Consider the following 22,470-nt stretch of genomic DNA (forward strand, 5'->3'; position numbering starts at 1 on the left):
GCAGCTGTCACAGCAAACCAGGGCTGCCGCTGAAAAGTGCCAATTCCCTGGGTTGGTGTCCCACTGACATTCTGGGGAGGGCCAATGCCAGCCCAGAGGGCAGCTGGCAACATCTGCTTTAGTACCTGAAGGGACCCTAAAGACAGATGGAGAGGGACTTTTTACAAGAGCAGGACAAGGGGGAATGGCTTCAAACTGACAGAGAGTAGGTTTAGACTAGATATTAGGAAAAAATTCTTCCCTGTAAAGGTGGTGAGGCACTTGCACAGGTTGCCCAGAGAAGCTGTGGCTGCCCCATCCCTGGAAGTGTTTAGAGCCAGGTTGGATGGAGCTCTGAGCAACCTGGTCTACTGGGAGATGTCCCTGTCCACAGCAGAGGGGGTTGGAACTAAATGATCTGTAAGGTCCTTTCCAACCCAGGCCATTCTATGATTCATTTACCTCCTGGTACAGGGAGGAGCCAGGAGGAAAATGGATCTGGGAGGGAGGAGGCTGGAAAGGCAGTTGGGACAGGCTGGGTTGCAGAAAACCAAAGCCAGTGTTCTGGGTGAGCAGGCAAAGGGTGTTTTCCACCCCCTCCTTGGTGGAGATGAGCCAAGGGGTCTGGCTGAACTTTATGAGCCAAAACACAAGCTGAGCTGCTGGAACAGGCTCTGTGCAGAGGAGAAAAGAAAATGCATGAAGTGATCTATAGAGCGGCAGCAGCTGCCAGAAGGGCCACTGGTATGTCCCTCCTGGGCTGTGTGTGGGACCAGGAGAGGAGCTGGGCATCTTCTGCCTCCAGCATCCTACTCACGTGAGGCTGAGCATTGCTATAGGTTGTATTTCAAAGGGTTCAGTGCTTGCCTGGGAATGAGGATGCCTTTCCTGAAGTCACTGCATCCAGACACTGCTAAAATTACAGCCTACCCAGCAAAGCAAGCCCCTCGGAATCCAGATGGCTTTCCCAGGTCAGCCTGTGGAGCCTGGGATTGTGTGAGATGCTGCTCACGTCAGTGGTGCCCTGTCCCCTGCCCAACATGGCACCCTCTGCAGAGCTGTGGATCTGACCATGTAGAGGCCACGGTCCAGTGAGAGCCCAGCTTTGGCAAGACCCTGGGTGTCCATCCCCTGCCCTGTGGTGCTGCCCATCATCTTGCTGGGCAAGGCCAGGTAGGGTGGCATGGGCAGCTTCTGGTGCAGGCAGGGGTTAAGCTGTGTGCAGCTGCTTGTGTAACCAAGGAAATATTAAAGTAAATAAACAGAGAACAGCTGTTGGGCAGCAGCCAGGGCTGGAAGGAAATGGAACTCGTGCTTCCTTCTCCACAGCATCTTATCTTCACTGGTGCTCCAAGGTGGTGGCCAAGTTCATTCTGTTGTTTGCTGCAAGGAGGGCACAATCTTTTGGGGTTTATTCAATAAAATAGTGCCTCCAGCTGTGTTGTTTCCCTGGGCTGCCTTGCTCCTCGTGAGGAAGGAATGTAGGGAATAGTGGCCATTCTTCCTGTCTCCATCCCCTTCCATCTTGGCTGGATCTGTGCACGCTCCTAAATGGAAAGTGTCATCACTGGAGGCTGTCTGGAGTCAGAGCCTCAAACTGGCTCTGCAAAATACCCTGGAGCACCTTTAGAGTCAGAGGTACATATATATATATATATATATATATATATGATTGTGCAGATGGGAAAGTTTAAGGCAAACATATCCCCCCTTCCCGGTTCCCTGCAGCTTTTTCTTAAAAAATAAAAAGTAACCACTCCTTTTCAGCTCTGTTGAAAGAATGAAAGAATCTGTGGTTTTTCCCTTCCTTCCCCCTTATCACACATGCTTCCTGGTGTCCTTATTTTAAACTTGTGGTGCAGTACAGTGGAAATTGGATTGAAAGGCGAGGAGTGAAACAGATCCTCCTAGCACAGTGGAAAAAAATGCTCTAGGTAGGCTTGGTAGCACTGACTGTTGCCATTGCTGGAGGGCTTTATTGTGTGACTGTTGGATGATTCTATGCCAGTTTTAGCTCTTTAGGCAGAAATTTTCCATGCTGGAAATTATTCATGCCTCTGGTTATTAAAAGGAAAAAAATCCACAAAACCCCCGCAGAAAACCCTGATTGACTAAAATGGTTCAGCTGCTTCTGAAAACAGTAAGAGGGGAAAATATTTTTCCCGGGTCCAGGTCTGATGATCTTTTGGTGCGTTGGAGGAAGAATTGGAAACTTGAGTCGCAGGTGATTTCTGTGTCAAGAATCTGTCTTTCATGTTATCCAGTGAAAATCCATCCAAATTTATTCATCCTTACAGCCTTGAGCAATTGCAGTACATGCATGTTTGGGTAGAGATATTTGTTAATTTAATATCAATGTTCCCAGTGATTCTGGCTGAGCTTTTCATGCTCCTGTCAGAAGCTGAGCAGGGTTTTGCTTTTTAAAGAGCAGCTCTGGCCACATTCGGGTGAAGGTTGGTGCACCCTCTTTTGCTCTCACTGACTCTTCCTTGTCAGTGAGATGGAAGCCATTTGATCCAAAAGGAGAACTTGATGGCGCAGGAGTGAGGGCTGGTGGGGGCTGACCCTGGGCTGATGTGATGCTGCAGTTCAGAGCAGCACAGCCACAGACGTGTGAGTGGTTGGGGATTTTCTCCTGATATTCCCTGTGGGGCCACAGCTGATTTGCTTGTCACCTTCCATTGTGGCCAAACAATTATTTTAGGAGTAGGGCCAAGTAAAACACGTGCACGCTTAATACTGACAGCCTCGCCGGCTCCCACTGCAGCCGGAGGGCAGTGTCCTTCCCTCCCGAGCCAGGCAGGAATGACACTCAAAACAAACCGTCTGCTGAGCCAAAACAGGAGTGAAGCCTGGAGTTTACTGATCTCTGACTCCATGGAATCATTTAGTTTGGAAAAGACCTCCAAGATTGAGTCCAACATTTGACCGATCATCACCTTGTCAACCAGACCAGAGCGCTGAGTGCCACGTCCAGTTGTTCCTTGAACACCTTCAGGGAACGGTGACTTCTGACTCCCTGGGCAGCCCATTCCAATGCCTGACAACCCTTCCCATGAAAAAATCCTTCCTGCATCTGTCTGGACGCAGAGGTGTCAGACCAGTTGTGTTCCCCCTGCTGAAATGGGGAATGTCTAAAGCCACCTTCCTGGTCGCAGCAATGCCACAAAGGCTGTGCTGTTACCAGCTGGGAGCATTCAAGGTTTGGCCCAAGTACTGTGGATTTGCAGAGCTCTTCCCTTTGGTGCCCAAGCCCAAACCTGGCTCTCTCCTGCAGAAGTCCAGGTTTATATCTCATTGCTGCAGCAGCCTTTCCAAGCACCACCCTGCATTTCCCTTCCAAGGCTGGTAAAACATCCTCTTTCTGCCTAATTACCTGTTTCCATTCCACTGACCACACCAAGGGCCATTCACTGTCACGCAGGAGGTTGTCACCTTCTCTTTAAGGGCTGGTGACCAACGCTTCTTCCCCAACTGATCTCTTGTATCCCAGCACGAGGTACAAGCTGCTGCTTCCTCCTAGTCCCAGGCCAGTGTTTTAAGCAGATGAAGTGATGGCTCTCGTCCCTTGGGAATTGTGCCCTTTTCTGCTCTGGGGTCACCCCAGGGAGGCTCAGTGTACCATATCAGGTGGTGAAATTGGGAAAAGAATGATGAAACCAAGGATCAACTCTATCTCCTACTCACTACTCATTGCAGAAGAAAGCTCTTAGTGACCTGGGCAGTGCTCAGGAGCATTTTTCCTGTGTAGATCCTCTGTCCTCAGGTTCCTTCTGCCTCTCCTCCTTGTTTTCTCTGTGTTTTCCATCATGTGGCAATTTACATGAGGGCAACTTTTTAGGGATTAAGAAAGATAAAATTGTAATTCTAAAGCTTGCAACCGCGTGTAACTGTATGATTTGTAGTAAATTTGTAACTGCAAACACCAAACTCAGTTCTGCATGAATCTCTTGGCTGGAGGAATAATTTCCTTCAAATAGGATTGAGGCTCTTGAATAACACTCACTATGCCAGATGTGAGCTATTGGGAGCAGATGGATGCTGTTCCTAAGAAATAAAGGTAGTAAGATTGATGCTTGCAAGGATGCCAGTTGTATTCAGGACACTAATTGGGGCTGGCAGGTATGCTGGGAGTGTTTGCTGGCATGGAAGTTGGTGATCAGACATCTGAGTGGCTTCTCTGGTGGACAGAGATAAAGGACCAGGGTCTGGTGTGCCTGAGAGATGCTTCCAGCCGTGCTGGCAGGGGAAGAGCTGTGCAGTGACTGCAGGGCTCCATTGGATCACGTTGGATGCATCACTCAGCAGGAGGTTAACAAGTTTCTTGGAAGGATCCTGTTGGTTAGAGAACAGATTCTGGCTTGTCTTTCGTGTTTTTTTATGGAAACCCCCAAAAAGAAACATTTTTTCCCCACTCTGTAATTATGAGCTCATCAGCCACGATGGTAGTCATTTCAAGTATTCATGTGACCAAGAGCCGCTGGTGTCTTGATACAGTCCTAAAACATCCTTACATCCAAACCCAACCCTTTTATACCTTTCCTGATATTACCAGCCCCCTGTGCCATCCCTGGACAGGAGCCCTGCTCCATGTCCTTGTCATCTCTGCCTTTCAGCTGCAGCCACCTTCTCAGAATCATTGAGGTTGGAAAAGACCTCCAAGACCATCAAGTCCAACCTGTGACTGATCCCCACCTTGTCAACCAGACCAGAGCACTGAGTGCCACATCCAGTCATTCTTGAACACCTCCAGCAGCGAGGACTCCACTACATCCCTGGGCAGCCCCTTCCAATGCCCAACAACCCTTTCCATGAAGGAATTCTTCCTGATGTCAACCTTAACTTCCCCTAGCACAGCTTGAATCCATTTCCTCTTGTCCTGTCGCCGGTTGGTTGGTAGCAGAGCTCAGCCCCCACCTGGCTACAGCCTCCTTTCAGGCAGCTGTAGAGAGTGAGGTCTCCCCTGAACCTCCTTTATTGAGTGAGCTGAACATCCCCAGCTCCCTCAGCCGCTCCTCATGTAACTTATGACTTCTTGTCCAGCCTGGCTCTTTCCATTCCTGTCTTGTTTTCCATCCTGTCATGTTTCAGGGGTGCCCTTCTTGAGGACAGGTTACCCCAGGGCTTTTCCCCTTGCAGTCAGAAACATTTCCTTCAGTCCTTGTCCCAGCTGAAGGCTGTAGGAGCAGGTGATGCTCTGTGGCTGCTTCTCTGCACAGAGGTTTAATTTTGAGCCCAGGGTTGGACACTTGACATAGGCTGGAGTAAGGGCGCTTGCAGTGTGATTCAGGGACAGAAAAACTGAGGATTTAAAGCAACATTAAAATTTACTTTGGCTCTCTCTCCCACTCCAGTCTGCCTGTGCATTGAGTGTGTTTCCCAAATTGTCCATATGTTTAACAAATCCTTCAGGTTCTTAGCTGGAAGCTTTCAGCTTTGACCCACCTGGAGCCATGTCATCTTGGACAGTCATGCAGCCCTCAGGCCAACAGCTTTGTGTGTAACACCAAAAAATAAATTATCTGTTGACGTGGTGCCTACTTCTGTGAGAAAACTGGCAAAAGGCAGTGGTCTGTGCCTGCTGTCTCGATGTGGAAGACAGATTAGGCCTCCTGGAGGGGGTTCCTCACCTGTTGTGTGAGGCGCCAGGCAAAGGCAGGGAGTGGGGGGAAAGTCTGTATCTTAGTGATTCAGACTGTTTTTAAATAAAACAACACATTAAAATTGGCTCAGATGACTGTAGCTGGCACAAAAAGATGAATTGTTCTCATCAGCTTGTTTCAGGCTGTTGGACTCTTGAAAAATGAAAATGAACCTCTTCCATTTCTTCCAGTACTGTGAGCGCTGTGCTTGCTTTCCTCTGCCTGTGCTTCACCTTCTCCTCCTCCTCCTCATCTGCTCTTTAACCTGGGCTTCTGGTAGGGCACACAGTTCACAAAGGTGAAGTGTGTGTTATCTTAATTCAGATGTGGAAAACAAGGGGCAGGCTTGCTGAATAATGTGTCCCAAACAGCACAAGGCTCCTTCAGGTGGGAACACCAGCCAAGGCACTCCTTGGATTTCACCCTTCTCCTGGGTGCTGCCTGGTCTGGGCGGCCTCTTTGATGGAAAAGCCCTAAGGCAGCTCTGCCAGGCTGCTGCTTCAGGAGATGGATGCCTTTTTGTGTCCAGGGATTGTAAACAGGGCTCTTTCAATTGCTATTTCGTAACAGGAATCTTATTTCAACACTCTGGGGATTTCTTTTTTCTCCAGGGTTTGTGGAGTTCAGCAGAATTCTGTGCAGTTGCGTGTGCAATGTACTCCGTGGTTTCACCCCGCCACAAAAATAAATCACCAGGATCTCACTCTTAGGCAGCTGGATCACAAAAGACAGGCCCTTGCGTGACCAAGGACAAGGAAAAACCCACAGCTTCCTATGGTGAGGTTTCTGCTACAAAGCACTAGCAACTGCTTCTTCCTCTGTGCCCAGACTGCACTGAGAGCCAGCAGCCTAAACACCATAGCAGAAGTGTAGAAATAGTGAATTTCCATAATGGGACTCAAGGAGAAACACTTTCCATTAAATAAGGAGTACCTCTGTCTGTATAAGAAACCCCCAGTATTTTTCCAGCAGTGCATCTAAGATCATCATTCTCCTCCTCTCTCCCTTCACAAAGAACATGTACAGGCCAATGCACTTCAGCCTAGTTAAAAGTTGGCTCCTCAATGTTTTCTCTTTCCAAATGTCTCCCATTTATAGCTTTCCAGCATTTGGCAGCAGGAGTCGGCGCGTTCCCGTGCGTGCTAGTGCCGAGGCAGGTCACTGAGTTATAATTGGCTCGGGCTGGCACCCTGACTCGCTTTGAATTCCATGCCTGGCGGGAGAGCAGGGCTGCCGAAAGCTGTGCCTGCCCCTGGGAATCGGCAGCTTGTCCTCCCTGAGAGTCGGTGCTGGAGGAGGGTTCCCAGGCCAGAGTACACCTGGGGCGTGCGCGTCCGCAGGAGAAATAATTTTCAGTTCTCGTAGCTAAAGCCTTTCTTGAGCAGCTGCTGAGAACAGCACTCAGTGGCTCTTGGTTTATTCCAAGCTCATTGCCCTTCCCTTTTTCTCCAAGCGTGCAGCTCCACACACTCCCACTTTGAGCCCATCTCCACCTGCTCCCATCAGGGTGTCCCTTGTTCCCAGACACATCACCTGGCGCTGCCATGATGGACCGATGGCAAAGGAGGGCTGGCTCCTGAGCCTGTTCTCTGTTCATTCATCCCTGTTGGCACCCCTGGTCTCCTTCCCTCCGGAAACTTGGCAGAGCAGCTGGAGGAGACAGCATTCACAGCCTTTGCTTCCGAGCCCCAGGGGAAGTACATCTCAGGAGAAGCATTGCAGGATGAGAGATGGGGAGGATAAAAGTTCCATCCCTTGGGGATGGAGCTATGGTCTCTTGCTGACAATCCAGTGTTGTTTTATTTGGTGAGTCTTTCGATAATGCAGTGTTTAAAGGTTGTGCTGTAACGTGAGGTGAGGGTTACACCCCTCTCCCTGAGTCAGGGGTGAGCTGATGCCCTTCCACTCCCCAGCTACTTATTGAAAAAACTCTGGAAATTCAGCTGCCTCACTCCTGGGAGGGCTGAGCAGGATCCCAGGAGGGCAGGACCTCACTGCTGGTCCCTCTCCTCCCCACTGCCCACGGGGTCTGTCTCTGGGGAGGTGCCCAGGGCCCTGCTGCAGGGGCCTGTCTGTGACTGGGGTTTTTGGTGAGGTTTTGTGGGTCTGGGCTGATGCAAGACCCAGTGTCTCCACCTGCTTTTAATCAATCTAACACAGCCCACTTTTCTGGTGGAAAGACCTGCAATTTATATTATATGGCAGCAGCCCTGGATCCAAAATGAACCACTTTCAAGCTGATTGATGCTGCCTGGGGAGAAGCAGAGGATGGATAGCAGTAAATCAGTGTAAAGGAGTGCTGCATCTCAGAGTAGTGGATTTTTAGTAAAATGGTTAGGACCTGTTTATTTTGCTAAATCTATATGATATAGTACAGACAGTAGCGTGCACCACCCACATATCATGGGCATCAAAAAGTGGAAGCAGTTTTATGGTGAGTGGAAGATGGAAATAAGAGCTGGGAGATGGTGGTTCTGGGCCTGTCCTTGTAGAGGAAGGTGATAAAGCTGAAGAGACGACGTGTTTTTCTGCAGTCCTGATTTCTCACTCTTTTCCATGCCTTTCAGTGGATTACATCAGGCTGTCACAGGTCTACCACAGTGCTGTAAATCGCTGCTCCAGCACTGCCTGTTGGAAGTGCTTTCGCTGGAGGATGTCTTGCAGTCTTGGAGTCCCCTGGCAAAGCAAGGTGTGAACCTCTGCAGTGATCTCCTGGGGTCCTGATGGGCCTGGGCACAAGTGAAGGATTTAACCACTTCCTCGCCCTTCCCAGTACTCTGCTCCATCCGAGTGATGCTTCTTTTTTCTTACTTTCCTGCATGTTTTTTGCCCTTCTCCTACATGCTCTCTGCCCTGAGGCTTGTCTGTCTCCAGATTCCCATCACTGGGATCCAGCACAGAATTTTCCTGGGTGTGTGGCAGGTGCCCTGTGGCAGGGACGAGGAAGGCAGGTCTGTGCCAGCTGCAGAGGCCGCTCCATCGGCTGGACTGGTGGAGACCATGTGGGTGAGCAAGGCTGGGTGTGCAGGATCTGCCCTTCCTCCGTGACTCAGGGCTTCCAGGCAGCAGGGAGGGGGACCTTGTTAGCCAGAAACTGGAGAGGGACCTGATGCCAGTGGGTGGATGCAGCAGGGCTCTGGCAGCCAGCCTGTCCGCTCTGTGGTGCCATGCTGATTCCATGGTTTTCCTGCCAGTGGCTGAGGCTTTGCTCCTCCACTGCCACGGGGGTGTTGCAGTGCTGTTGTATTCGTGGCACCACTTCTGCTCATCTTCCCATTGCCTCGTGGCTCCCACACATCCCTGGGATATGGGGTGCTGCTCTACACCCTCTTCTGTGGTAACTTCTGTGTTCTCTTGTTACCTGGGATTGCAGTGTGAGCAGTAACCTATGGGGAAAATAGTCTCTGGGGGCAGTAGGACAGCCAGCATTTTCCCTGTCATAATTCCCCTTCCCTGAGCCTTTCTGCCTTACTGGTACCATATCTCGAGGCCTTTGCAGTAGGGGTGAGTCACTGAGTAGTGAATTATAAATGATGTTTATGGCTGTCTTTACCTGGCAGTGTGGAAATTAGATCTTGGAGATTTGGGAGGTATAATTAAGGGAGGTGAATTTATTGTTTTAATACTACCTTTGATAGAACATTTAGGGTTTGGGCAAGAAGCAGCTTTCATTTGTATGTCATTTTTCAGTGCTGATACCATATTACCTTAGCCAAAGCAGGTATTTTTCAATACAAAAGGTGCTGTTGTGCACCTTATGGAGAATTCCTTGCACTCCCATTTTCCTCTGCAAGCCGATCATTTAGCATCAACCATGATCTGGTACTTGACCTTTTTGGAGAGGAAGAAGATATTTTGTTGTAGCAGACTTTGAGAAATACCTCCCTCAGAGAGTGGTTTGGATGCAAAGAGGTTTGAGACCCTTCTGGGACTGATCCCTCTCCCCAGGTTGGTAGAAAAACAGCTCTACAAGCTTGAAGTGGCTCCTGGAGAGCCAAGAATGAGGAGGAGGATGGAGGTGAGACCTGTCCCTGTCTTGTGCTGCAGGCTAAAGTTCTCTTGGTTTTTCACTATTAATTTTCTTTAAAAGGCTTTCCCCTTGATGAGTCACTTAAAACATTAAAAAAAAAGCCTTTTAATATTAGCAGTTAGGTTTTAGTGTTTCAAATTGAAACATTGATTGTAATGGATACTCATCTGCTGACTTTCTTCTTGGCAAATCAGCATTTTCCAGTTCTCCTCCTCGCTCCAGGAAATAAAAAAATCCCCTTGGAAAGTTCCCAGGAGCTCCAAGTTTTCCATTCAGGGGTCAACTGCTTTCCACGTACCAACAGGTGGCTGCTTTAAGCCCCAAAACTGGGGTGTTTTTTTGCCAGTCAGTGCATTTGGCCAGAGGTTTTCCACGTTTTCTCTCTTTGTGTCTCTGTGGTGAGATGACACTTTGAGAAGAGCTCTCAAAGGTGCTGCCAGGGCTCATGCTCCTTAGTGGTTTTGTACTGGAAAACTTAGGCATTGCTTGGTCCTCGTTGGATCCTAAAAAGGCAGGTGCAGTTCCAGGTAGGCAGTTTGGGCTGAATTTTGTGTGAACTCTGCATTCTTGTGTTTAAATGCACAGAAAGCAGCAGGGTTGCTGCACTTTGCCTGCTGCTGGGGTTCCTCCACGGTGCCTCTGTGTTTGCTGGCTCTGGGCCCTGGCAGAGGGTGAAAATCCCGGGCTGGGATGGCATTTCCCCTGGAGTTGTGCTGCATGTGCTTTATGCAGTCCCGGGGGCTCCCTGCAGGGCTCCCCATTCCCCAGCTGCTTGGCACTGCTCAACCCTCCCTGGTAAGTGCATTAACTCCTCTGTAAGCCGTGGGCGCCGGTCTCCTCCACCAGACAGCACTTAGCAGTCTGGGTTTGCAATAAGTGGAGTTTCTTGGTGAGCTCTGGCCTTCTGGCAGGGACTGTCTGAACACAGAAGTGCTCCCAGTCCTGTCCTGCTGTCATGTGGGTGGTGGCAGTGCCCAGCTCCTGCCCCAGCACTTCCCCACAGTGGGAATGCACTATTTGCAGAGGCTTCCTGCCCAAGCTAGAGCTCTTGGGCATTTCTGAGCTTGGCGTCTTTCAATCCCACCCTTTCTGGAAATGAAGGAATACAAGGACAGGTGGTGCAGGTGTGGTGGGGATGCTGGTGGGTTCACACAGGAGCTGGACTGATCTGTGAGGCTCCAGGGCTCCAGAGCTCCATCAGCTCCTGTCTCTGCTAGACAGAGAGTTTTACTGTCAGCTGGGAGAGGGCACAAATGAGCATGGTCATGCTGAGGACTAAGGTGTATCTATCTTCATATGGAGACCCTGGTTTTGAGCAGTTATGCCTCAAGGAGCTGCAGGACCTCTTTTTCCACTTGTGTAATGGTCCCAGCTGCTGTGGAGCTGCTCTTGATGACACCACCATGAGCCCAAGTGGAATGAAATCCTCCCTTATGTGGAGACAAAAACTCTCCATATTGGCTTTTCTGCTGACTGTGCTCATTTGGAAAACGGGGTTTGTGTTTAGGGAAGGAACAGCAGGGAAAATAGAGGGTTAGCAAGAAGTCTGATGCAAGAAGAGGGTGACGAGGCTGGTGTTGCTGACCAACAGTGCTCTCCCAAGGGGCTGGCCTGTAGTTTTGCAGCCCTACCTGTAGCTCAGATGCTGCCTCCTCCTTTGTCTCATCATGTTCGGGCCTGCCACAGATTGAAGATTTTGCATTAATTTCAGAGAAGGAATGTGCACTGCTCTGCTTCCCCTCATCTTGAGTGGGGAAGGTTTTTGTGAAGGGAGGGGTCAAACAGAAATCAGATTATGAGCTATTTGGGGGAGGAGCTGGGGCAGGTCATCCTGAGGTTCTGGCAAGTGTGCAGCTCAGAGTAGGGTGGTATGTGCATGGAGCTGCTCTGTGACCCATTGCTGAAACGCTTGACTGGGAGTTGGCAGTTGGTGTGAAGCACCATGTCAGGTGTGACACTAACTCTGGTTGGAGTATGTGAGCACAGCCCTGCCCCCTGCTCTGCCCCGGCTGCTCAACACGTGAAATAGGGCAAATGTGTTGGTTTTTCTCCACTGTTGTTTCCATTTCCACAACAGAAACTGAATCTTATGACTTCCTGCTCTTCCAAGCATGTCTGCTTTGGGATGCTAGAGAGGAGGATGTGGGTGAACACAGATTGCCTGTGCAGCCTTCCCTGCAGCAATGAGAGCACTGGTGACAGTTGTGGTGGTGGTTCTGTGGTCTTTGGCAGTGGGCTGTGCCAGCTCTTCCCTGCTCCCATGCTCCTTCCAGGGGTACTTCCTGTGTGACACAGCCCCAGATGTGCTGGAGGGATGTTCCCATGGATGGGATGGGGAAGAGGAAGTGGCGCAGACCGGCATCACCCCCGGGTATTCCTGCTCTGTTCCCAAGCACGTTCTACCGGCAGGAGTCACTTCCCACAGCTGGGTCAGTGTGGTGAATCATGGATGCAGGGTTGGTGCTTTGAGGGTGTTAATGCTCTGTTGCTGGTGCCCACATGGAGTGCTGCCACTTTCTGTGCTCATCTCTGCAGCCTGGGACCTGCCTACCCAAATGCCATCTAGAGGCTGCAATGACCAGGAATTAAGTGGAAAATGGATTAGTAAAGTACTGTAACAAGAATGGTGACTTCCAGGACTTGGTACCAATGGACTGAATGGAAAAAGCAATATATTTTAAACACCCAAAAAGCAGACAGAGGGATCAGCAGCTCTGTGAGGGGGCTGTGTAAATGGAGATCACTCAGCGCTCTTCTCCAAATACGAGGTTTTCTTTTTTTAAAACTACACTCTCTCCTTAGTCTCTCCCAAATATATTCTTTAGAGGCTTACAAAAGGAGGGAAAGCAGACAGGAGTTGTTTTGGCCTTCCAAAAATCATAGAATCATAAAATCACAGAATGATTTGGATTGGAAGGGACTTTAAAGATCATCTCATTCCACCACCCTGCCATGAGCAGGGACACCTTCCACTAGATCACGTTGCTCAGCACCCCATCCCTGCTCATGGCACGGGGTTGGAATGAGATGATCTTTAAGGTCCCTTCCAACCCAAACCATTCTGTGATTCTATGAAATACTGGGCGCTCAGGATGGAAACATATCCTGCCCTGGGCAGTGGAAGCTTTTTGCCCGGTTGCTTTTGGAGGACTATTGCACTTGGACCAAACCTGGGCATGCGAAGCTGCCACATCCTCCGAGCCCCCACGTGCAGGGAAACCCACATCCCTGAGTTTGATCCATGTGGTTATGGGCCAGCACCTGCTGGGGTAACACAGACCTGGCTGTGGCTTGGTCCTGAGGGTACCTGGGGGGCAGCATGAGCACAGAGCTCCGTCCTGGCCCAGCCCTGTGCCCGCTGCTCCCTGTGCCAGGGAGCTCTTCACAGGCACCAGTGTCTCTCTAATGCTTCCTGTGATTTAATAGGAAATTTCTCTTGCAGTGGCAGCTGCTGCCAATTTGTGTGGCCCTTTTTTTTCTCTGACCTCAGTTAATTCTTTTTTTGTCTATTGCTGAGCGATGCTTAAAGTTTTCCATCAGGTTTTCACAATCCAGCCTCTGTGATGCCATTTCCTAGTGCTGAGGAGACCAGCTTTGCCTCTGCCTTGTAATGTGTAAAATGCACTTGAATTCGTCACACTGCTTGGTTGTTCTGCCCTTCAGCTCTCATTCCTGTCTGTGAACACCCAACTCTCCTTGGCCATGGAACAGCTGTTACGTGGTGCTGCAACCCTGGAGCCCTTCCCCGGGACTGACCTCCTGAGCTCTGCTTGGGAGCTGAGTTTGCTCTGTGTTAGTCCTTCTGTCTTCTGGGTGGTTGTATTTTTCACCCCCTTTTTTTTTCATGGGCAGTCCTTAAAGATGCAGGGAAGGTGCCTCTCATAGGATCACAAAAGACGAAACATCAGTAGCCTGTGAGCTGCTGCCAGATGTCGTTCTCTTCCCCGGACTATCTTCTTGGCAGAGATTTCCTAAACCAGTTGATTCCAGGGCTCAAGAGCGCTTTGATCTGCAGGAACATGTTTACAAAGTCTCTGGTTCTCAGCATGCAACTGTGTCCTTCATCATGTCCCGTGGGGACGGGTGCTCCCATCATGGCAGGCGATCGCTGGACCTGCGTCCCTTTCCCACTGCATCTGAGGATCAGTAAGGTGTTGTCCTTTGGTGAATCACATTTGGAGGAGGACTCTTCTTCCTGTAAGAAGAGACGTGGCTAATGGCCAGCTGAGCACGTGGAAGTCAGGGTGAGCAGTGCATGGGAATGTCCTCATCTGAAGTTCACCGCCACAGGGACGTCAGGACACGTGGTGTGCCTGGCTGCCTGTGGCATTCCCCAGCTCATGAGGGATGGGGCTGATGGGGAGTTTGGGAGTGTGGGATGAGAGCAGGCTTGGCTCAGACTCATCTTTTCCCCATGGCAAGCTGCTGCCTTCTCTCAGCAGGGATGCTGTTGCTCTCACAAAGAGTCTCTTGTGATTCTGCCACCGCACTCGACCAGACTATGAAGCTTTTTGTTGAACTCTTTTTAATTTTTTTTCCCTTCGGGTGATGTCAAAAGCTGGCTTCTCTGCTCTGGATAACAGGCATGTCTGCTGGAGGCATGGATTAGGTCAACTCTCTCTTGCTAGACCACAAAGGGGAATGTGGTTTTACACTGAACCTCTGTCAAGCAGGCAGAGCAAATCCCGGAATCACAGGATGGGTCAGGTTGGAAGGGACCACAGGGGCTCATTTGGTCCCACCCTCCTGCTCAAGCAGGGTCATCCCAGAGCACATGGCACAGGACTGTGTCCAGATGGTTCTGGAATATCCCCAGTGAGGGAGACTCCACACCCTCTCTGGACAATCTGTTCCAGTGCTCCGTCATTGCACAGTAAAGAAGCTCTTCCTCATGTTCATAAGGAACTTCCTGGGCATCAGTTCCTGCCCATTACCTCTTGTCTTAATACAAAATCCTCTTGATAAGAGGGGGGAACTTCCTTCACCCCATGCCTGCGACTGTGGCTCATGGCCTGGCTCTGACATCAGCTCCTGGAGTAGTGCAAGAATGAAAGAGTTTGTTCTCCTTGCATGGATATTTCGTCACCCCCCAGCCTGTGGCAGTATAACTTGTTCAGGGATGTGAGCCACCATCCCCTGCAGAAGCTGGCACAGACTGGCTTCCTCTTCCATAGCCCTGGTATGTGCCACACAAGCCCTGATGGTCAGTGATGGAGAACCTGGGCTTTAGAGCAACTTCGCAAAAGCAAATCCTCCAGTCCCCCTGCTGCCCAGGACTTGCTGAAGAGTAATTCTGTGCCCTTCTGGTTCGTTGTTCTTGGGAGAATCAGGACCTCTGTGTTCACCATTTTGCCCTGACATTTTACTTTAAACCAGATTTAAATGAAAACCTTTTTTTTTTTCCTGTAACCTCTATATTGTAGAGGGAAACTCTTCCACTGTATTGTGGAAAGCAGAGAAGAAGCAAAGTGATGACATACCTTATTACCTACTGGCACTTGACTTGAGGTTGTGATTTTTTGGCAGCAATTTCTCCAAGGTTATTCCATCTGGGAAATGATATGGCCTGCTTGCAGGCTGTTAGACCTGGGGCCCTGCTCCTTCAGCAGACATATCTCTGGGTTTATGCCATCTGCATGGTGTAACCCTCTGGCAACTGCACCATCAGCTCTGATTTGGGCAAAGCCCTCTGCTTCCCGGGAATACTGCTGAGCGTGTCCATTCCCCTCTCCCTGGGATCCCCTGCAGCCTGCAGCACTCTTAATTGATTCAATTAGGATATTATCTTACGAGTTTCCTGTTGATGAAGGAGCTGTCTGCCAACGTGTTGGCTGTTGACACAAAGCTGCTTTTCAAAGGCTCCCCATCCCCAGCGGTGTTATCGCCTGCCCTGTTAATGGACAGCTCGGGATGGGGACAGTGGGCTCCCACAGTGTGCACAGACCTCCAGCTCACTCCAGACACACTCACTGCCCAGACATTCCTGGGTTAATAAGAAAAACAGCTAATTGATAAGTAGTAATTGGTACTAAATTGGTAGTGGAGATAAGTGTGGATAAACATGGGCTGTCCTGACGTTCTGTTGTGGGGAGCCTGGCTGTGTACTGGATATATCACTTGGACTTCCCTACCCCAGTCCTGGATCTGGGAGCCACAGTCTGGCAGCCTGTGATCCCCCTCCCTTTTGCCAAGGGATCATTGAAGAGTGTGATATAACAACTTCCCACGTAATAAAAGCAGACCAAAATGCTTTAAACTACATCCACTCCAATCTTTTTTTGCTATTTTCTTGTCTGTCACAAATATTTAAAAATAGTCCTGGAAGGGTAGAAACAATGGAATTATTGTTTGAGGTTCTTTCCCTTTAATTTTTCTTCCCAACCTGGCTGAGTGCATTGTTGAGAGCAAGACTTGGCCTCTCTGTGCTCTCGTGTGCTCAGCAGGGAAAGCACTGCTCTAGAGGGCTGTGTGTCTGTCTGCCTCTTGTCTGCCCATCTCCCCAGGATCTTGCATGGCCCCTTCTGGGAATGTGATGTAAGCAGTGTTGTTTGGAGTTTGGATGGAAACCCTCCCACAAAGAAGATCTGTGGGATCTCTCCATGCCAACCACCTCCCTTCCACAGTTTTTGCCTGGTGGGGACTGTGTTTCCCTGCCACGGCTGGGGAGGAGGGTGTTCTCCCGGTAAACCTGCCTTGGTACTGGAGTCTGCAGACCATCTCCTGATGCCTCTCTGTGTATCCCTCCCCAGGCCTGGTGGAGTTGCTGCACCTTTACCCTTTTCCCATCCCTTTTCCAGAGCTGGGCCTCCTTCCCTTGGCTTTTCTGGGCAAGACCAGTGCAACAACCTGTGCTGTAGTCCCCATCCTGCAAAGTCAACAGGAGTAAGACAGGCCAGAAAAGACACAGGGGACCTCAAAACCTGGAGATCTGCCAGCTTTCTGGAGACTTTCCTTGTCTCTGGGGCATCTCTCAGGTCTGGAGCTGATATTTTCTGGTCGCAGTTTCGTGCTTTTGTGTGTGTGTGTAGCACTACAGAAGAACCATCAGCCACAGGCTGCGTTTCTGCAGATGTGTGCTCCTGTGTCTGCTATCCCAAACTGCCTGCAGTGCTTACAGCCAGTGCTGGGCTTGTTTTCTTTGGAGTGAGTGTTTTAGCTGTTCTTCCCACAGGCTCATGCGTAGGAGAACTGGTGAACTAGTATTTGCTGCTGCCTCCTCCAGAGCTGCGTGATGTGGCAGCCAGGCTGTGTGGGATCCATGGGACCGAGCCCCTGCCTTGCCACTTCCCCACCTTCTCCTCTTCCTGTACGTGCTGGAGGGTTCTCCAGACACCTCACAACCTCTTTTCCTCCCTCCAGCAAGAGAAGAGAGAGAGAGCTTGTGGCTGACAGACATAATGGTGCCAACCCACACAGGCCCTGGTGTGGGCTCTGGTCTGGCTGGGGTGCTACTGGTGGCGCTGGAGCAGGGCAGGGGGGCTGCAATGAGAGGGTCCCCACTCTGAGCAGCTCCTGCAAGAGGCACTTTCTGTCAAGTAAAAGGAAATGGAGATGATCTGGGCTGAAGTTCTGGATGGGTTTGGTGGGATCACATGGTTGGGAACAGATCTGGCCAGAGGGTCAGCCCAGGCACGTGCTAATGGGAGAAAACACAGCTTGCACCGTTCGTGCCTTGGAGGCTCACAGTGCTCCGGGGGCGAGAGATCCTCAGCTCGAGTTCAAACAGAGGCGGGGAAAGCTTCCAGTGACTCAGGGATTGCGTTGCTTAACAGCAGTCAGATGTGCGACTTGTTTTCCTCGCCCCTCGCCTGTCTCCAGCTTTCCCAAGCTCTTCCCCCCAGGCAGAGCAGAGCCAGAGGCACCTCTCCACCATAACGCAACACAGGTGTTTTATGGGGTATCAGGGATGTGGTGTCCTGTATTGTCATGGATTGATGGAAGAGCAGGTGATCTTGGCTTGCCAGGGAGGCTGGGGAAGGAGCGCTGCCCTGGGAGCCTGCAGTGCCTGGGGGAGGCAGGTCCTCCTCGGGCTCATTTGTGGCTGCTGCTAACCTGTCTTTCATTTCCTTTTCTAGATGCAAATGCTGGACAAATTTCCGATGGAAGGAGGGCAGAAGGACCCCAAGCAAAGGATCATCCCCTTTCTGCCAGGTAGGAGAGTGGTTTTGCTCCAGCAAAAACCACGTTGGTTTTGGCATGGCAGGAGCTTTTTCCCATGGCAGGAGCCATCTGAGCAATAGCAAGTTCTTGGCCTGCACCATGTCCATTAAAACATCTGTATTAAACTCCTCAGTATTTCTCTTTCCCTCCAGAAGTCACTAGTGGAAGACCTCAACTAAGCAACCCCCCTAGCACAGCTTCTGCCACGGCACAGGGCTGAGGATGGTGTGAGGCTCCCCAGGAGCTGCTCATACACTGTTTTTCCTGTCCCGTGTAACTCAAAGAGCCATCCAGAGAGAAGGAAATAACAATGGAATTCAAGCCAATTGACAGCCTTGGCTTCCTCCTGTGATGTTTGGGGCTGATTGCTTAAAGACAGGATTTCTGTGGCATGACGTGTGCCCTGTCAGCCTAACGTGCAGCTGAGCAGATGCAATGGGCCGTGGCACTTTGTGGTGTGTGGGATTGCTGGTGGCTGCTGCTATAGGGAATGAAAAGAACCCTAATATGCCTTGTGAAAATAACCAGCCTGAGGGGAGTTTTTCATGCACCCATAGCTAATGGCTTTGACCACAGAGTTGTCTTACCCCTACCCCCAAGTAGCTAATGAGCATATTTAGAAATGTCACAGTGCCATAATCACTTCCAGTGACTGTCAGGTCTGTTTAGTGCAGCCCTTTGTGCTGTACTTTGCCTCCTGGCTCTTCTAGAAACGTAAAGGCATTTGTGAGCTTTGCTTTTCTCTGACTGGTGTGAAGAAAATAATTTACACCCCTTTTTAAATAAGAGAATCTTGTCTGGGTTTCCCATAGAAGAGTTTCTGATTCTAGCTTGTTGTGGCATTGTAACATCAGCAAAAGCAAAGCACACCTGATGTGAATACAACAGAAAAGCCCTTGCTATACAAGTACTCTTGCCAGCAAGGGAAAATGGAAGCCAAATTGGCAAAGGGCATAACTTGGAAAAATTGGATATATGCTTTGGCTGTGCTGCACTTGAAGAAAATTCCCACCAAAATGCTGCTATTTTCAGAAGGCCATGGCTTGGGAAGCCTGGTCGGAGCAGTGCTCCTTGCAGCACGCTCGTCAATTCTTGTTTCTCCTTCTTGGTGTTGAAATAGTTTCCCTTTGCTGGGAAACATGTCACTGGGATTTCCACTGGAGGAAAAAGGGGGTTGAAGTTGCTGGAAAAGAAAGCCTGGCTCTTGTGTAAGCAAGCAGTTTTGGGGAGTTATGATGACCTTCTTCTAGAGAAGCACGTGCATTTGTGTGTGTCCTCTGCAGAGATGTTTGCCCTTTTGCTTTTGTTCCCTTTCTGCAACAGGCTTAAATAATATCATTTCAGAGGGAGTCACATGTTGACTTGGAAAACTGCTAGTCCATGCTTCTCCCAGAAATATTTCTTGGCATTTCATTTTTGCTGTGGCTTGTGATGGCTCGGGAGACTATTGATGCCTGGCAGCTGGTACCTGCAGCTTTACCACGAGTGCTTTGAGGTGCCAGCACAGGATAAAGGGTGGTGTGGTGTGAAGATTCCAGCATGGGATGCTGTCCCACCTCCAAGTAGGAGGTGGCCACTGCAAATCTTGCACCTTACCTGTCCTCATGGGACAACTTCAGAAGTCCTCTTGCTTGAGGGAAGTTATGGTATTAGAAGTGGCAATTATGTCACCTTTGCCCTCCTGCCTTTGCTGCTCATTATGGAGTGATCAGGAGCTGGCGGCTTTTCCTGGAGCAGGACAGTGAGCCATAACCTCCCTAGTGAGATGGCCTGCAAGCTCTATCTGCTTATGAAAGAGGACTTTACTTGGGAGTAAGGCCCTTTTAATAGTTGCTGGATATGTTAGAGCGTTTCCTCTACTGAGCAGCTCTTTGCCTTCCCAGTTTGGGATGACAAGTTTTGCTACTTACAGCTGAACCCAAACTTTGTCTCTCTCAGCCTAGAGGTGCTGTCCAGGTAAGCTCAGTGCCAACAGCCTGGGTCTGTTTCTCTGCAAAATGTGGTTCTAGTGTGCTTAGACTTGCTGGGGTTTGATTGTGTTCAGCTTCTGTTAGTACTGTAGTTTGCTCCCAGTCCCATTTTGAGCAACATTTTTAGCATCTGAATTTCATTACCAGGGGAGATTTGGCTCCAGTGTTTACTGCAAGTACGCTGCTTTCTGAGAAGTCTGTTGTAGAGCAACATTAGACATTGTGGCCACTGCAGTTCTCAAAAATGTCTCCTGTGACCCTGTGCCTCTAGAACAGCTCTGGCTTTCCTAGCAAACCCTGAAGCCCCCTAAACCCAGGGTCACCACCACAACCTGACAAGGTGCCATCTGGGTTTGTCTGTCAGGCTGGTTTCCTGGAATGGGAAGAGTGTTCCATGATTACTCCATAGTTACAACACCCAGCCCACAGGAACTCTGTTTGCTTTGTGTTACTTCGTTTTGTTAATGCCTGCTTTGAGGGTTCAACTTATGGGAAATTTCTACAGACTTTGGTCTTTTGAAGTAGATCTTTGATAGTATTCAGAAGAGGCTTTTGTAAGTGCAAGTCCTTCAGCCTACTCAGGTCTTCTGAAGTGGAGTCATAAAGGTGGGTCCTCTGAAGTGGAGTAGATCAATTACACTTGAAGTTTGGGACCAGGGCTTGTCCCTTGCTGGGTGGTGGCACCACACTCATCCCGTAGCTCAGCTTGGTGGTATCTGGTATTGCCTGCCAGTGCTCCTGCACTGTGCCTGAAAAGCTCTGCTGCCACAAAGGGGAATTTGAAGTGGACTCTTGGATCCTTCAGCTGGCTCTGAGCCACCGGCACAGCCTGCTCAGCTTCGTGTGGTGCTGGGGTGGCTCCTTGGAACAGCTCTGGCAGCACCCAGCCCTTGCATGGCATCGACTCTGCTCCCTGGAGCAGAGTTGGGAACAGCTGGTGGGAGAGCAGAGACCTGTCACTGCCCAGCTGGGGAATGTCCTCGCCCGCAGGAGTCCACACCAAGGGTTACACACTTGTTGGCTGGGAGATGACGGTATGGAGACCCCAGGAAAGAATGAACTAAGAAAACAAATGAGCTCAGTTGGGCCTGCTGTGTAAGGGCCGTGCCAGATCTTTCAGGAAACAGCTTTTATAAGGAGAGTGGAGCCTTCCAAACTCTGTACAGCCCCACTGGCCTGGAGCAGATCCTGGCCAGTCTGCTTCACTGGAAACGTGAGCCTCGGCAAGGAGGGGTTGCCTGAGGCTGAGCTAACCTTGGCTGTAAAATTGCTTTTTAGGAAGCTTTAGCTACAGACAATAGTGAACTCCCAAGAAGGGAGGAAGAGAAAGGGGGGTTTGGTGAGATCATTTTAGAAAGAAGAGTTATACCTCCTTTCTACTCCTTTCCCAGCCCACCAGCCTGCTCGATATGGGCATCAGTGCCACCCACAAACTTTGGGGCTTTTTTCCCAGAACAGCTGTGGGGATGCTCATAGCTCCCCACAAAGGCCCTGTGAAGGAGGTGGAGGACAGCTCATCTGTTTTCTAGCTATGGTGCCTGACTTGCCCCAGTCCTGTTCCATCTTCATCTGAGCTGGAGATGGCATCCTAATTACTACTTTCTGCTCTAGTAAGATGGACATCTCTCCTGTAGCATGGTTGGGTGGACAGTCCCAGGCTGTCTTGCAACCCCTGTGCAGGACTTGACCAAACAGATGTAAGGGTAGGACTCCTGGAAACACTGCCTGATCCCCCATCCCAGGAATAGCCCACGTAGCTGGCTGCTCCATGGGCTGGGATTAATTATGTGTACATTTGGGGCTGCCTTTTTTTGAAGTGAGTTTGGAACCTGTGCCAGGGAAAATCTGGATGTGATTTGAAAGGTGCAGAGAAGTGAATTCTTTCCGAGGCAGTGGGGCGGGGGCAGAGGGGGGGGAGTCCTTCAGGGTAAAGCAAGAGGCACAGCTGGTTTTCCACTCTTGAAATATCTGGCTGGGTTCACAGCCATGGTGAGCAGGGTGATGTGTTTCAGGTTCTCTGCCCCTCCAGCTTGCTGGAGATCCAGTAACAGCCTTTGGCTCAAGAGAGGTCTCCACCATTTTCCTTGTTGAAGTCCCTCTGCCTTGTGTTTTTTGGCTCCTTGCTCCCCAGTATAACTTCAGCTCTTCATGAAGAATTCCCACAGGAGGGAATAATTTGCAGAGCCCTGTTTCCCTGTTTGTTTGTTTGGAGAGATTAACCCCTCCTGTGGCCTGCCTGCTCTCATACTGCTGGAGACACAAATTCCTTATCAGTCCTTTCCCCAGGCTTTCCTGGCACTTTTCAGTCCTGATGAAGGGCTGGGGCAGAAGGGGCCACACTACATTTCTTTGCAACCCCCTCCCCCCCTTTAGAGCTGCTTCAGCACTGTTTGCTCTGATTAGCCATAGAGGAGTTTGGTTCCTCCAGTCCTGGGAGAATGGAACCTTTCTGGCACCAGAGGAGTTTTCATGGTCAGACAGAATATTTCTAGCGGAGCGTCTCTTTTTCTCTGTAGGTATAAACAGGTTTTTAAGGTCCAGCAAAAGCAGGCATAATGTCCTGGAGTCTGGGTGTTTGCACAGGGAGATGTGCCAGGGCAGCCATTCTGTATTAGTGCCTTATCTCAGTCCTCTGTTTCCAAAATCAACTTGCTTGACACATTCCCAGGTGATAAATGTTCAGTCCACT

General features: G+C 50.1%; 1 protein-coding gene and 1 long non-coding RNA gene across 6 annotated transcripts in view; one reads left to right on the forward strand and one right to left on the reverse strand.

Moving 5' to 3' along the window:
• Positions 1–22,470, reverse strand: part of LOC127473698 (uncharacterized) — a 901,041-nt gene that overhangs the window by 246,009 nt on the left and 632,562 nt on the right. The gene's annotated exons all lie outside the window — the stretch shown is intronic.
• SH3PXD2B (SH3 and PX domains 2B) overlaps positions 1–22,470 on the forward strand; it is a 69,377-nt gene that overhangs the window by 12,122 nt on the left and 34,785 nt on the right. For both annotated transcript variants that reach the window (XM_051793554.1, XM_051793556.1), the window contains exon 3: positions 17,727–17,802. In XM_051793554.1, coding sequence (XP_051649514.1) covers positions 17,727–17,802 — 76 coding nt within the window. The remainder of the gene's footprint in view (positions 1–17,726; positions 17,803–22,470) is intronic.

Source organism: Manacus candei, unplaced genomic scaffold (genome assembly GCF_025592945.1).
Source record: "Manacus candei isolate 608988 ecotype Guabito, Panama unplaced genomic scaffold, ASM2559294v1 h1tg000037l, whole genome shotgun sequence".
Lineage (NCBI taxonomy): Eukaryota > Metazoa > Chordata > Aves > Passeriformes > Pipridae > Manacus > Manacus candei.